Source organism: Silene latifolia, chromosome 11 (assembly GCF_048544455.1).
Source record: "Silene latifolia isolate original U9 population chromosome 11, ASM4854445v1, whole genome shotgun sequence".
Taxonomy (NCBI): Eukaryota; Viridiplantae; Streptophyta; class Magnoliopsida; order Caryophyllales; family Caryophyllaceae; genus Silene; species Silene latifolia.
The window spans coordinates 184,210,738-184,227,608 of NC_133536.1; the positions used below are offsets into that span (position 1 = coordinate 184,210,738).

The window sequence follows — 16,871 nt, forward strand, 5'->3', positions numbered from 1 at the left end:
GCCTGAGTAGTGGTGTCCTGTGAAAGGTACGTCGATGAGACCTGGCTGGTGGTATGTGTCGTAGCAGGAGACGCATCGAGGAGGAATATGCGTCGCATTAGTGAGCAACGGGGCTGTGGTGGTAGGAGCTTGATGATGGCGTGATGTGTGGAAAAGGGATGAGAGTATCTTGAGGTTGAGTGAGAAAATTGATGGGTGACATGCTTATCAATTAATAAAATCGAATGAGTATAATTGTTGAACCCAGTTAACAGGAGAAAAGAAAAAGGATAGGTAAAAAGAGTTTTAAAAGGAAAAGTGACCGGCTTAACAGGTAGCCAATCAACATATTATAACATAAGCGAATGGGTATAATAGTTGAGTTTATTGGTAGTTAAAACATAGTATAGAGTATTTTGAGAAGGACCCTTGTAGTTCAGAGTATCCATGTCAATTAACCCTAATATTAAAACATGTGAAATTTAATCCCACTTACACATATAGGACAAATCTTTACTTTATCCCATGTATTTTGCTTTTGTCGTATTCTGACTATTTGACTGGTATTAAACTTAAGACGGATACACCAGACTTAAATGAGAATTTCCCAAATAAATAAATCGATCCTTACCACTTTGCGGATGTAATCCCATTTCTATAAAAATGGATCTTTTTTCAAGAGTTCCTATATATTGGTTCGTTGAATTTAAGTGAAAATAAAACTTTTCCAAAAGTGGGCCTCACTACATCAAAAAGCATTTTTTTTGTTCTTTAATACCACCCACGTTCATCAAACAATTTTAATATCACAATTCATTAAACATTAAAAATTTACAAATATACAAACAAAATGGGTAAGCTATGTGAACATTGCGTAAAAATGACTAAAGTAAAAAAATTATTTATAAAAGAATAAGCCTATAGACACGTCACAACCACAAAATCAAGAGCATGGTTTTTTTCACAAATTTAAATCAAATTCCTCAAGCACAGAAAAATGACCAAATTTGTCACAAAAGAATTTATCTCCCTGAGAAAATGCAATTAGATACAAACTCATCACTAAAAAAAATATTACTGTATTAAAGTCAATATGTAATGCTATATACGGAGTAATAATGATATACAATAATCACTAGTAATTTCATTTAAACCAAAAATAAACTTTGATTCAAATCAACATCATGTGTTTACAAAAAAAATCCAACACTAAACCATTATTAAACTAAAAAAGTAAAATACATTAACATCATCAATTAACTAAACAAGTCTCATAAATCTACATCAACCACATGTATGTTATTTATATTTATATAGACAAACAAATCAAACTCAAATAAATAAAAATTTAACATCATCACAAGTATATTAAAAAAAAAAAGGGTTATTCTACGTGGTAACCCTGTGTTTGTTTGAATTCTAGCTGGTAACCCTTCGTTTTTCAACCATCCACATGATAACCCTGAACTTATTAAAAAAGATTCTCCGTAACCCTCAACTTTTATTCGGTTAAAAAACTCCGTTAGTTTGAATGTTTATTGGGACTTGGGCTTGTCTTTTACACTTCAAATGCTTAAATGGACAAGTAACTATGGTATTCTCAACTCAATTAAATAAATAAATCCCGAGTTTTCCAAACAAATAATTATATTATAGGTGTGATAAGAGTATAATTCATAATATTTTATTATCATTGTTATTATTATCATCATTTTTATTGTTTAACAAAGATTACTAAAGTATTAAATATATCGAAACACGTCTTACTTTTGTTTTTGTTATAAATTATATTGAATTATAATTGTTAATATTGATATTATGTTATTATTATTTTTATAACAAAAACAAAGATAAGATGTGTTTCGATATATTTACTACTTTAATATTATTTGTTAAGCAATAAAATGATGATAGTAATAATAATAATGATAATAAAAAGATTATGAATTATACTTTTAAGTCTTACTACACCTAGAATATAATTATTTGTTAGGAAAATTTGAAGTTTATTTATTTAATTGAGTTGAGAAGACCATAGTTACTCGGCTATTTATGCATTTGAAGTCTAAAAAACAAACCCAAGCCCCAATAAACATGCAAACTAACGAAGTTTTGTAAAGCGTTAAAAGTTGAGGGTTACGGAGAACGTTTTTTGATAAGTTCAGGGTTACCATATGGGTGGTTGAAAAATGAAGGGTTACCAGCTAGAATTCAAAAAAACACGGGGTTACCGCGTAGAATAACCCAAAAAAAAAAAAGATTAATCAAATATTAATTATCAAAACATAAAAGTACTTCACTGAAAATAATTAAAAACTCGAATTTTCATATGCCTTAATTTTTATTTTTATTTTGTATACAATATTTTGGTAGTGTTTTCAGTAAAATATGGTGGATTAAGAGACGCTAAGATTCCGTAAATTTTGAATATGTGACAAAAATAAAAATAAAATAAAGAGAGAGGGGGAGAGACTAGAGAGCATTAGAAGATGTACAGTGAGAGTGAGACTAACCTAAGGTTAAGGTTATATTTTTCTTAATAAGGTACAATTATGGGGTGATTTGCTTGGAGTACTTTATTATTCGGACGTTTTCTTTAATTGTGTTATTTTTCATTCTATATGAATCATTCTAGGATGATAAGTGTATATTAAATTGAGTTAATAAGACCGTTTTATCAAAAGAACTGTCAAATGAATCGGGTGGATCAGGTTCAGGGAACGACTATCTAGTTGGTGCAGATTTGGTCATAAGGATAATGGTCAGCTTATGGCCAGAATACGGGTAAAAAAGTTATTAACGACGCATTTTTTTTAAACCAATTCTTAAATCGATAATAATTTTCTTAAGAAACTAAATCATATCTAATATTGTTATTTTTATCCTATTTATCGCGTTCATTACCTATTATGAAAGAATTATAAAATTACGTTATTTTAATGAATATTTTATTATTAAATGATATAAAAGTTATATAAAATACGGAGTAATACTTAATAATAATGATTTTTTTATGGTATTAATTCTTTAACCCATCGAGTTGATTAGATTGAGACTCTTCTCTATTTAGATATCCTGTGACGGAATCCTCAATAGGCGGCTTGTTGTGGTAGCCTCCTGTTTATTTTCTGGTGTGTGTTTTTTAGTGTCACACACCACATATGTTTTTCCTAAAAACATCTCTTCTTTTTTTTTTTGCCGACCGGGTGTGGGTCGTGGTTGTGCCACTTTTTTTTACCTTGGAATTTGAGATTTATATTGTAAAATGAGTTTTACCTTCTTTATAGTAACAAACTTTGCTATTTAAGCAAAACTAATGACATAGAAACAAAATACTTTTGCGACAGTATAAATTTAGTGTACATCGGCCGAATTCTTAGATGCTAAAGAAGGGTGATAAATGGAATGGAGTAGAAAGTTCTATGGTGTTAGGAGACACTGGAGACCTGTGTGCCCCTCTCACTCACCTAAGTGAATGAAAGGATCGTCCCAAGAGGAATGAAGACAATGTAACTGTGGATTAACTCGTCTGAGAAAGGAGAGATGACTACTGAGAGATGAAAAATGACTATTCCGCAATTTTTGCAAATTTGACAGGAAATTTTTTTATGTGTTCAGAATTTTTGAGAGTTTCGAAACCTTTGATATTGGATTTGTATCTATTTTAGACCATATTTTTTTGTATTTGACTTTTTGAGACTATTGACATTGGATTAGTATCCATTTTAGATCATGATTTTTGTTTTTGACATCTTAAGACTTTTGTCACTAGATTTGTATTTATTTGAGATCATATTTTTTGTCTTTGACTTTTCGAGAGTCTTGAAATTGGATTTGCATCTGTTTGAACATCTAGTTTTTCTAGCACCAATGATAATGGAAAACAATATTTGGATAACTAGTCAATCATATGAAATTGCATGTGCTCATTTGGTAGTCATTTGAAATATGGAAATTTGACTCGGGTAGAAAGATAGAATCTCCAAACCTAGAAGTCACCTAGAGACACGGCGATCAAGGAATTTTTCACACCGCAGGAGATGGAAAAGGTAGTCAAATGCACGCCCTTGTTTAGGCTGATTCTAAGAGGTCAGTTGATCTACACTAAAGAGATATGCCCTAAACTATTTCAAGTCTATTCTACTAGTTAAGGGTAAAAAGTATAACAAGCAACTAGTTAAGGGTAAAAAGTATAACAAGCAACTAGTAAAAAGGCCATATGCTCATTTTTTAAATTTATTACAACTCAAAAATGACTACAATAGTCCTACTTGATTAAACAAGTAAACCACAACTTACTTGGTAATGTCAGCGAAAGGATTATGAGAACAAGGTTATGAGACTATATATTGTTGTAAGAGTGATTTTTCTTATTTTATTAACATGCATGCATTGTGTTTACTCTTTGTTTTTTTTTTTATATATGCAACTGAGAAAAGACTTGGATGGTCCCAACAGTAATATCAGCTTTCAGTTTCTTAAACAACTTAATAAGAACATCATCTTTACTTTCCTTTTTTTTACATGGCCTAACGGGTGGTCAAAAGGAGCAGGGTTTGCTTAGGGTCCTTGGCTGATTCTTCTAGTGACATGGTAAAAGGGTAATTGAGTTATGGAGATGCTTGAGTAAGTACGACTTTCGTGGTATGCTAACTAGTCTTCATATACCCTTCCTTTGTTCCCAAGCTGGAGTGGCTATTAAATTAGGGTCTCATTTACTCCTCCCCTATCCCAGATCACGACATCTTAACTTTTAGAAAACAATTTTTTTTAGCGAACAGGACTACGATGGAGTAATATGTTGAATGCACATGTCTAACTACCTATGATGAATGTTATAAAATGCTGAAATGGACTTCGTGTTGGTGTACGGCTTAACCGAAAAAACTAATTTCCTTTTAATATGTGCAGGAGCATCAGACTTCATACTTGTCAGTGGTCAGGCTAAATTCAGAGCTTATCAAGCTAGTCAGCTAGTCGATAAATAGGTAAACCTATGTATTGACTTACGATTCCTTCCTAAGCGCTCAGATTATGTTCATAAGCATGCCCTAGTGATGAATGCAATAGTTCATGGACAGATGATGATACGAGACTTATTTATTATGTTGAATGCATATGCTTAGGATGCATGTTTTATTTATCTGTGACATTTAAATGGACTGAATGTTGCACACAAGTTTCAATGCAGGTACTAATCACATGTGCGGGACTGACGGACGGACTGACAGATTGACGAACTGATGAACTGACGCACAGACGGATTGACGGACTGAATGCTGCACACAAGTTTCAATGCAGGTACTAATCACATGTGCAGGACTGACAGACGGACTGATAGACTAACAGATTGACAGACTGATGCACAGACGGATTGACGGACTGACGGACTCTCGTATTGAACTGGCTAAATGCAAAACCTATATAATCTCTTATGATGCTTTCCTAAATGTGATGGTTCATGATGCAAACAGATACAAACAAAAACAAGCTGAGGTTGGTTCTAAAGTCGGAATGCACATGTTGGATTCTACATTAAATATGAAACTCATGGACACAATTAGTGTACATTTATCCTACGTTTTTTTTTTTCATGGCTATGTGGGATATCATACAAAGGAAATTATACAATACGTCGAATTATTTACAAATAACAAGCATAAGAAGTCCTAACAAAGGTTCTACGGGATCTATGGTTTAGGTTTGTAGGTAGGAAACTGGGTGCACATGACATTAAAAGACCACGAGGGCATCTCTCATTTTTGTGCTCACCCAGTCAAATAGACCAAGCGAGTTGCCAAAACACGACGTCATGAGGTGGAAAATACGTGTAAAGCTTATAGTCGGTCGAATCACTACTACAGATACAGGCTATAACAACAGTTAAAAACCGTTGTTATATAAAAAAGTGGATGTTGTTAAAGCGTCCGTTGTAAAAGGTTTTAACAACGGTTAGTTTTCTTAAGGAACCCGTTGTTAAAACTATTAACAACGGTTTTAAGTATAAAAACCCGTTGTGGAAAGTGTGACTCGATTTTGGTGGGAAAGTTATAACAACGGTTGTAATATACAAAACCGTTGTTATAACTAAAGACAAGGGGTTGTTTCTCAATAACCGTTGTTGTTTGTTTTTAAAAAGTAAAAAAAATTAAATTAATTATTACTAGATGCATGCATAATTACGGCCCGTTATAATTCCGATGCATGCATTATTACTGTCATCCCTGTGCATATGAATGGACAATATGGAATGAGAAGGGTTATAATAAGATTTGAAGCAGCAGAGAGAGATATGATGATGATTATAGCACAACTTCCTAACATATATTAATTAAAAAACAACTCAAACCACACATTACTTAGTATAAATACATGCATTATCTCAACTACCATTCCATTATCTCACTATCTCCAAACCCTAACTGCTAAAACAAACTCCAAACCCTAATTAATATTTCAAACAAACTCCAAACTTCATCAACAAAATGAATGATATCATCCTTAAGACTCTTACTATGATCGAGAATAACAACAGTTTCATCCGCCGGTTGCTCCACATTGAGGACAGTTTCAGGAGCTACCTTGTGGATGCTCGATCCGTACTCAAGGACGCCAAAAAGATGGCTTGATAGAGCGGCGATTGTTGCGGCTATATGACGATATAGCAATCACTGAATGAACCTCCAAATAGCTAAGGAGGAGAGGACGGATATCATAGAAGAGAATAAGAATCTCTATGAAAATATAAGAATTGCATTTTTATTAATGTAATTTTTTTAATTTATGTATTTATATATATATATATATATATATATATATATATATATATATATATATATATATATATATATATATATATATATATATATATATATATATATTATTTTTTTTTTGGTGAAATGTAAGTAGTATTAAGCTCAAATATCCAGATACAACCAATACATCACCAGTTTTCATCACGTATACAACTGATCATAATGGGTAAACTAGGGGAAATAATAACACTAGTAATTTAAAGTAGGCCTGCATTCCTGCACCATTCCTTGTCTGTTCTATTCATACACCCAGAAAACATGCCAGACACACGCCTCCTGCAGTCCTGCTGAACTTGTGCCACCAGCTTGCTAGGATGAATTACATAACCTTCCAGCCTGCATAAGTTTCTACATCTCCAAATACCATAAGAAATACCAACTACTGCAGCCATACAAACTTGCCTGATAAACATTTAGCATTTGTACTTCAGAATATTCCCACAACTAATCAGAACATCAACTGATATCTGCAGCCAGTCAGCAGCAAGATGAAAGCATTGTATGGCAAACCAGCAATGAATGAACAAGTGATTATGATCCTCAGCATCCAAACCACAGATAAAGCATAGAGAGGGCACATCCATTCCCATTCTCCTTAACCTGTCAAGTGTAAGTAGCCTGTGATGCTGCCTAAGCCACATGATAAAACACCATTTTGGCAAGTTATATCTGTTCCAAACTACTTTGTACCAAGCAACTTTTTCAGCAGGCGCCTGTAAAAGCCATTTATAACCATCAGCAATGGTGTAGGGTTCATCTGTACCTCTCCATTTCCCCTGCACATATCCTGCCTGTATTGTATTCTTCACTGCACATATTTTACGCCAAGCCCAGGAGCTATAGTTGGTAGGTTCATACTGCCACCAGCTAGCCCCTTTAATGTAAACGTTGTTGACCCACTTAATCCAAAGATGGTCTTGCTTGCTAGCCAACCACCAAACTAACTTACCAATAGCTGCAATATTCCAAATTTTGCTATCTATAATACCCAATCCTCCATATTCTTTGCTTTGACATAAAACATTCCAAGCCACTAAGGGAGCCTTAGAGTATTTATCCTCTCCTTCCCACAGGAAATTCCTACACAAGGCCTGGATCCTCTCCATAACCCCAACAGGCAGCACAAAACTTTGTGCCCAGTGATTGTGGATAGTAGCCAGAACAGACTTGACTAACACAAGCCTACCAGAGTAGGAAATCTTCCTGCTATTCCACCCCCTAATTCTATTGATCATTCTATCAACAAGAATATTGCAATCAATCTTAGATAGGCGTTTATGTGATATTTTGACTCCCAAATATTTAAAAGGCAGGTCTCCTTTTTTAAAACCAGTTCCATGGAGCACTTTTTGGACAATGGCAGGACTCATCCCATTACAATAGAAATCAGATTTTTCAGAATTGATATTCAGACCTGAGGCATTGGAAAAACGCTTGAAAGCTTCCATCACAATAAAAACTGTCCTGGTTTCTCTTTTGCAGAAAATGAGCAGGTCATCTGCAAACATAAGATGGGTGAGCTTCAGGTTTTTGCAAAGAGGGTGAAAGTGAAAACCCTGCATCTGGCTAACAATCTTGAGAAGCCTACTCAAATACTCCATGCACAATGTAAAGAGAAGTGGAGACATGGGATCTCCCTGCCTGAGTCCCCTTTTACCATGAAAGAAACCATGAAGCTGACCATTGAGGGCAATGGAATAGGAAGTGGAAGTGACACACTGCATGACCAGACCAATCAGTTTAGGAGGGAAATTAAGTGCCTTCAACATTTGTTCAACAAAAATCCATTCTATAGAGTCATATGCTTTCCTGAGGTCTACTTTCATAAGGCATCTGGGGGAGACACTTTTCCTAGTGTAAAGTCTAACCAAGTCCTAGCTGATGAGGATATTACCTAAGATGCTCCTCCCCTTGATAAATGCACTCTGGGTAGGGCTAATAATCTGATCAAGGACAGCACTTAACCTCTCACACAATAGCTTAGAGATGATCTTATAGAGAGTGTTACAGCAGGCTATTGGTCTGAATTCCTTGACTGATCTTGGATTGTCAACTTTAGGTATAAGGACAAGGGTAGTACAATTTACTTGAGTAAGCAACTTGCCATGCACAAAGAAGTCCTTGATTGCAGCATACACATCCTCTTTAATAACTGACCAACTAGCCTTAAAGAAGCAGCTCGTATAACCATCAGGGCCTGGACTTTTATCATCAGGAATAGAAAAAAGAACCCTCCTAACATCCTCCTCACTAGGGATCCTACACATCCTATCCCAATCATTAACCTCCACCAGCTCCCCATTAGTAACAATATGCTGATAAAAATCACTAGTCTGGGCATTTGAACCAAGCAGCTCCTGGTAATAATCCACAAATGCTTGCAAGATATCCCCAGGATCATTACATTGCACACCCCTACTATTCTCAATCTGCAAAACTTTGTTGTGAAGGTGTCTCTGCCTGATAGCTTGATGGAACATCTCACAGTTGGAATCCCTATCTTTAGCCCAATCACATTTAGCCTTCTGCTTCAAAAAATCATCCCTAGCTCCAGCCAAAAGCATATAAGACTCCCTCAGTTGTTTCTCCTGGTCCATTAAACTATTTGTATTGTCATGCTGCAGCTGTACTTGACATTCAGTGAGCAGTTTAAAAGCTACATCTGCATTCCTCTCAATGTCAGAGAATAGCTCAGAGTTCAGACTTTTAAGAGCAGGTTTGAGCATCTTAAGCTTCCTTACAACCTGATACATAGGAATACCAGCCACTAGATTACCCCATCCCTGCTCTACCACAGTTTTGAACTCATCAACTTTGGTCCACATGTTGAAAAATTTGAAGGGCTTCTTATTGACACTGCTAGTTCCACCACAGGAGATAATGCAGGGGCAGTGATCAAAAGAGCCCTCAAGTTGAAAATGAGCAAACCAGTCAGAACAATTAGTCAGCCAAGCTCCATTGACAAGGACTCGGTCAATTCTACTAAATACTCTATTTTCACTTGGTTGCTTGTTATTCCAATTAAAAAAAAAGCACCAGTAGTATGAAGATCATGTAAATCACAGCTGGCCACAGTATGTTGGAATGGGAGCATTTCATCATCCTTCACAGCTTTACCCAACCTCTTATTGGCATAAATCACATTATTAAAATCCCCCAGTACAACCCAAGGATCAGTCACACAAATTCTAACAAGATTATTCCAAAGAGAAGCCCTATCTTCAAGTTTATTAAAAGCATAAATATAGGTAGCTATAAATTCAGACCCAGTAACTCTCTCCTTAACCTTTATATGAATATATATTGGGGATTAAGTTCCAAGACATCCACCTCAAGGGGGCCAGAGTTTCAAAGGACCCAAATCCTGCCACCAGGATGACATCCAGTATTAGTGACATACTTCCAATTACCACAGACTTTATTAGCTATTCTATTTAGAGAACCAGGTTTGACCTAGTCTCAAGGAGCCCAAACATATCTACATTATTTTGATGTAGAAACCATTTTACATCTTTATGCTTAGTACCACTGTTCAGGCCCCTGATATTCCACACTCCAAACCTAATCATTAGGAGGACAAATCTCCTCTCCTCCACCTCCTTTATCTACCATTTCAGCAGTACCAGTAGCTTTAGCCATTTCAGCTTGATAATTCACAGAGAAAGCAGTGCCTTGCCCTCCAACAGTCCTTGATTCATGCCTAGTCATTCTGGTAATCACCCTTGCTGGAGTGTAGATGGGTCCAGGGGCAACTACTGGAGTGACCAGCCCACTAGTACTAGAAGGTAGAGCCAGTTGTTTCTCCTGAGAGACCAGTGGAAGAAATTCCTTTGGATCCACATGAGAAGTATCCACACCACTAGCTTTCTTAGGCTGCCATACCTGTCTCTGAGGTTGTTTGGCCAAAGGCCTCTTCTCCCCTATCACTTTCCTCCTGCACGCATTAGTGGCATGCCCTATACCTCTACACTGCTTACAAGTGATAGGAAGCCAGTCATATTCTATAGCCACCTTAACCTCATTTCCCAATTCATCTTCAAAAGTAACACTATTAGGAAAGGACTGGTCTATTTCAACTTCTACCATTATTCTAGCAAAACCTAGCAGAGTCTTATCTAATGTAGAGTCATCTATCCTGGCAAACCTACCCACCAGACTCGCCAATTTCTCCAAGCACTTAGCACCCCAAAATTTCAGGTCTAGCCCAACCAATTTAACCCAAATAAGCACCTTCTTAACTGACACCTTTGAAATTCTTACTGAAGGGTCCCACGGTTTGATAACAATGGGTTTACCATCAAACAGAAACATACCATTCGCCAGAACCAGTTTATGATGCTCAGGTTTAGCAAATCTTACCACAAAAAGACCATTCGGAAGGAAGGAGATCTTCGAAATTTCATACGCAAACCAAATCCGTCGCAGAAATCCATCCAGAACTTCCCATGGCGGATTCGCACCCATGACATATCCATAAACCGCCAGTTTCCAGTATGCTATTTCGTCCTTAACATCATCCTTAAGAAGTTTCAGCAGCGGCTTCCGTGTTTCAATCACTGCAGTTTCAGTTTCCAGTATATATATATTAATTAATTAAGTTTATCATGCATTCCTCTCTATCATCTTGCTACTTCTTTGTTTTATTTTATTTAATTTATTTTACTAGCTAATTAAGCGAATAATACTTAGAGAAATAACATAATGATCGATAAAAACACATACATGCAAATGAAATTGATGGGGCATATTCTGCACCGTTGACCAAGTCAACACACTGAGCAAGGTCAGAGACATCCACAGCAAAGTCAACATATCAGACAGCCTAGCCGACGCAATCCATCGGCTGTCACCTGGGTCCCGGCCTTGCACCTAGCCAGCCGAGACACATATCCGCGTACTCATATCCAAGACCCGTCGGCCGGCCTGCCATAGGTCCATCGGCCGAGGGTAGAACGGTCTTTCCACCTGCTAGCCACTTGGCCACTTGGCCACTACGTGACAAAAGGTGAAAGTCTATAAATACTCCTCAACCTTCATTGAGGAAAAGATCCCACAACTTAACCTAAATACACTATTCATCTGGTAATACCCTCTTTATCTCTCTACAATACATACCTAGCCAAGTAACACAACTTAATCCTTTAAGTTTACTGACTTGAGCGTCAGAGTGAGTACGCTTGGCACAAAGCCAAGCCCTCAGTTCGTTCATTGTTGCAGGAGAGGCCGAAAGGAACGATAGAAGCGAGAAGGGTTCAACTCAAGACATTATTCTACAAGCCACGGGTGGTAACGATACTTGCTCTGGAATTACACCCGGAACAATTGGCGCCGTCTGTGGGGAAAAGACACTAGAAGCTAGTCACATTCATTCCCAAACAAAAAAAAAAAACAACAAAAACCCACCCAAAAAGCTAAGAAAATGTCGAAACAACAAGACGCAGTCGTGACCGACGAAACCGCGTTCTACCAAGATGATGCTTTCAACAACTCTGGAGTCGTGCAGCCCTCCACCGGCGGAGTAACACAACCAGAGTTCGGGATGCCAATGATACCCGACACGCCGCTGCCAGCCAACCAGGTCACCATCATGGGACAGGTGGTTGACGTAGCGAAACTGAAAATGCTCCTGGACCTAATCGCATGTCACGCCGCTCACACTGTCACGCCGACAAGAGCGGCGGAAACTGTCCAGGAGACCAGGGCCCTAAACGTGACTCCAAGAAATTTGAACGGAGCACTAGGAGAAGCTGACCCACCCAAGACGCCGGGGGAGCCCAAAGTGGGCGCGGTAGACCTAAGTCCTTCCCGCACTCGTGGGAGGACAGCGTCCCCGCCACACGAACGAGGCTCACCCCGAAGGAGCCAGAGGAGTCCGACTCAGCAGAGTTGGAGAAGAAGTCCGAGTCGAAGAAGGAGCCCCTCCCGCTACGGGGGGAGGAGCCAGGTCAGGGATGCGAGGAGCCGATCGCCGCGTGTCGTTCGACACGTGGTTAGGCAGCCCCTCAACGCCTACGTCCTAGAAGTCCCGGTGCCAACTAAGCTCAAGTTGCCACCTATTTCATACAAGGGAGATAGTGATCCAGCCGACCACGCTGAGGCTTTCGAGTCTTACATGTCGGTATGGGAGCAGCCCGATGAGGTCTGGTGCCGAATTTTCCCAACGACTCTGCATGGAATGGCTCAAAATTGGTACAAGGGGCTTCCCGACGGTTCGGTACATTATTACGCCGACCTAAGGGACGCCTTTCTAGCCCAGTACTCTTGCAATAAGAGAAGGGCCGTGGAGACATCGGACCTCCTAACTATCAAACAGGAGGGAGGCGAGTCTCTACGAAACTATGTGAAGAGGTTCGACGGAAAGGTCCAGCAGATTCGAGAAATCAATCCCGAACTGGCGGCCTTCGCACTGATGAAGGGCCTCCCAAGGGGAGATTTAAAAAATGAGCTCATCAAGTGCGGAGGCCTAGGTTTGGACGCCGCCAGGAAGTTGGCTGACCAAGCCATCAAGGTAGAAGACTACCACAAGACCTGGGTAGGCCCCAATGAGGCCGAGCACTCGAAAGAAAGAGCGCGGGAGGATAACCCGAACGAAAGACGCCGTGACAACAACGGGTCACGGTCCTATGAAAACGCCGTGAGAATAATAGGTCACGGTCGAAAAAGTCTCCCAGAAATGCAAAGCTCGGCGGATGCGGGGAGCTCGGGAACATACTACAAAAACGGTACGACGATCACACCCCCTAGTCGTGTCGGCCGCCGAGGTCTTCGCTTTGAGCAAGAACGAGGGCCGAAATGGGCAAGACCCCTAGGCCGAGGAGTGACGGTGACACGAGCGATCGTGAGTACCACGGCCACACCGGACACTTAACCAACGATTACCGACACCGAAGGATGCCATTGAAGAACCGATCCGGATGGGAAGCCTCGGAAATATGTTGCCGAGGCCAAAACCGAGACACCGGCGGATCAAATAGCAAGTCCGCTCCCGAGCGAGTAGGAATAGTCAATGTCATCATCGGGGACAACGAGAGCGGTGGGTCCGCTCCCGGCACAAACGGCACTGAATGAACCTTATCGTGCCATCAACTTTGTGCCCAACACAAAGAACCCCCGCTTCCAACATCCCCGATATGACCATCGGACAGGAGGACTACGAGGGAGTCGTCGCTCTTCATAGCGACCCACTTATGGTCCACCTAGACATAGCCAACCACTTGGTGAAGGGGTGCCTGATTGACACAGGCGCCTACACGAATGTTATGAACAGAGAATGCTTTCTCGGCCTCGGTCTCGAGGATTGAAGATTTGAGCCCCGCACCAACCCGTTGTACGCTTTTCCTGGGCCGGCACCACCCCTGGGGTCAGTCAGTTTGTCGGTGAGGTTCGGCGAGGGAGGTGCAGCCAAGAATGTTATGTCTAAATTCGTAATCATCGACGGCACGCCTGCCTACGACGTTCTCATAGGCCGGGTCACCTTGAGCGAAATCGACGCTGTAATATCCATCCGGGCCCTGACATTGATATATGTCTCGGACCGGGGGGAGGCACATAAGCTCATCCCGAAGAAAGAGGAAGATCCCGGTTTATGGGAGGTCTATGCTAACGGCCCCTCCACGACGAATAGCTCGAAGGCCGACATCGTTATCATCAGCCCAAACGGAGACGTATTCGAGCACGCCTTAAAGCTTACCTCATTGGCCTCAAACAAAGAATCCAAATACGAGGCAGTGATAACCGGAATTGAGCTAGCTAAAACCGACGGGGCAGAGCGTATCATAGTAAAGACAGACTCGCTCCTCGTGACCAACCAGATCAGAGGAGAGTGCGAAGCCCAGGACTACGAGACAATAAGGTATCTAGTGAGAGTGAGAGTTGTCGCTTCAGAACTAAAATCGTTCCGGATACAGTACACCCCCAGATCCGGGAACGACCGGACCATCGGCATGGTCGAAGGAGCAGAGACCGAGGAGGTAGAGATTGATCCGGGCCGCACCGTAACCGTCGGTGTCAACCTGGAACCAAAATTCAAGAGCCGACCTCCTGGACCTGCTGCGGAAGAACAAAGATGTTTTCGCATACTCAGCGGCTGAGATGCCAGGCGTGAATCAGGAGGTGATTGTTCACAAGCTGAACGTACTCTCCACCGCTCGCCCAGTCAAGCAAAGAATGAGGAACTCCTCGGCCGAGAAGGACGAGGCCATCAAAGCCGAAGTAGATAAATTACTAGCGGCAGGTTTCATCATGCCTTGTACTTATCCTGAGTGGTTAGCCAATGTTGTAATGGTGAAGAAGTCATCGGGGGCATGGAGAATGTGTGTAGACTTTACCAACCTTAATAAAGCATGCCCCAAAGATTGTTATCCCTTGCCTCGAATAGATAGTTTAATCGACGCCACGGCGGGCTACACCATGCTGAGCCTGCTGGACGCCTTCTCGGGGGTATCACCAAGTGTTTATGGCCGAAGAAGACATGCCTAAATGCGCATTCATCACCGCTAACGGCACATACATGTACAAAATGATGCCGTTTGGTTTGAAGAACGCCGGAGCAACGTACACGAGGCTGGTGGACAAAGTGTTCCAAAACCAAAAAGGACGAAACATTAAGGCTTACGTCGACGATGCTATTGTAAAAAGCAAGTCCGACAGCGAGCACCTGGCCGATTTACACGAAACGTTTTGTTCACTAAGGAAATACAAGATGAAGCTCAACCCAATGAAATGCAACTTCGGTGTCCGGGCAGGCAAATTCCTCGGCGTACTTGTCAGTGCCAGAGGCATCGATGCAAATCCAGACAAAGTCCGAGCAATCCTAGACCTGCCGGAACCAAGGAATCGAAAAGAGGTTATGATGCTGACCGGAAGAATGGCGGCGCTCGCCCGTTTCATCTCTCGGTCAGCCGACAAGAGCACCCCATTCTTCAAAGTGTTGAAAGGAAATAAAGACTTCAGCTGGGGGGAGGAACAGAGCACGGCTTTCAAGCAACTGAAAGCTCATCTTCAGACTCTCCCAACTCTGTCCAGGCCGATACTGGGGGAGATGCTATACCTATACATAGCAGTTACCTCGGCCACGGTCGATCACCGTGATCATCGGGAAGAAGACAAACAAAGAACACCCAATCTACTTTGTCACCATACACATCATGTTCCGCCGAGAAAAATTACCCACTAATCGAAAAAGCAGCCTTCGCCGTCGTCGTTGCCACAAGGAAGTTAAAACCCTACTTCGACGCACACCCCGTGACGGTCCTAACCGATCAGCCGTTGGAGAAAGCTTTGGAAAAATTCGAACAATCCGGCAGGCTCATCAAATGGGCAGTGGAACTCTCTGGTTTCGGCATTCAGTACAAACCAAGGCCTTCGATAAAGGGGCAAGCACTTGCGATTTCCCGGCCGAATGCACGTATCGTAGAAGTGCCAAACCCAGGCATATGGGAAGTCTACACCGACGGCTCCTCCACGACAAACATGTCAGAGCCGCATCCTTATCATCAGCCCAAACGGGGACGAGTTCGAGTACGCCTTGAAATTCACCTTCTCGGCATCGAACAATGAATCCGAATACGAGGCGGTGATAACCGGAGTCGAGCTAGCTAGGGTCGCGGAGCGAACACATTGTGTTGAAGACAGACTCACTGTTGGTTACTAACCAAATCAGAGGGGAGTTTGAGGCTCGAGACGACGGAATGGTAAGGTACCTAGAGAGGGTAAAAGCCGACATAGCAAAGTTGAAATCTTTCCAAATCCATTGTGTTCCCAGATCCGAGAACAACCGGCCGACGCTCTCTCCAAACCGGCCACTCAACCATCAAGAATGTCAGCCGAACCGTGCTAGTAGATATCAGGAATGCGAAAAGCATCACTGAGACCGTCGGCATGGTGGGTAACATAGAGACCGAGACAACGTGGATGACTCCGATAATGAAATACAAACTTACAGGTGAATTACCGGAGGGCCGCAATCCCTCGGCCAAAATGAAAAGGATCGCCGCCAGGTACTCGGTGTTCGAAGGGGAACTGTACAGAAGATCCGTAATAAGACCACTCCTGAAGTGTGTCGGTCCAGCCGACGCA

General features: G+C 41.0%; 1 protein-coding gene across 1 annotated transcript; it reads right to left on the bottom strand.

Annotated features, from left to right (window-relative positions):
* Positions 1–9,738: 9,738 nt before the first annotated feature.
* On the bottom strand, positions 9,739–11,258 carry LOC141614463 (uncharacterized). Its single transcript, XM_074433208.1, has 2 exons — positions 10,404–11,258; positions 9,739–10,080 (listed from the first exon to the last, which is right to left on the bottom strand). Exons 1-2 carry the CDS (start codon positions 11,256–11,258, stop codon positions 9,739–9,741), a joined length of 1,197 nt encoding a protein of 398 aa, XP_074289309.1.
* Positions 11,259–16,871: the final 5,613 nt, after the last annotated feature.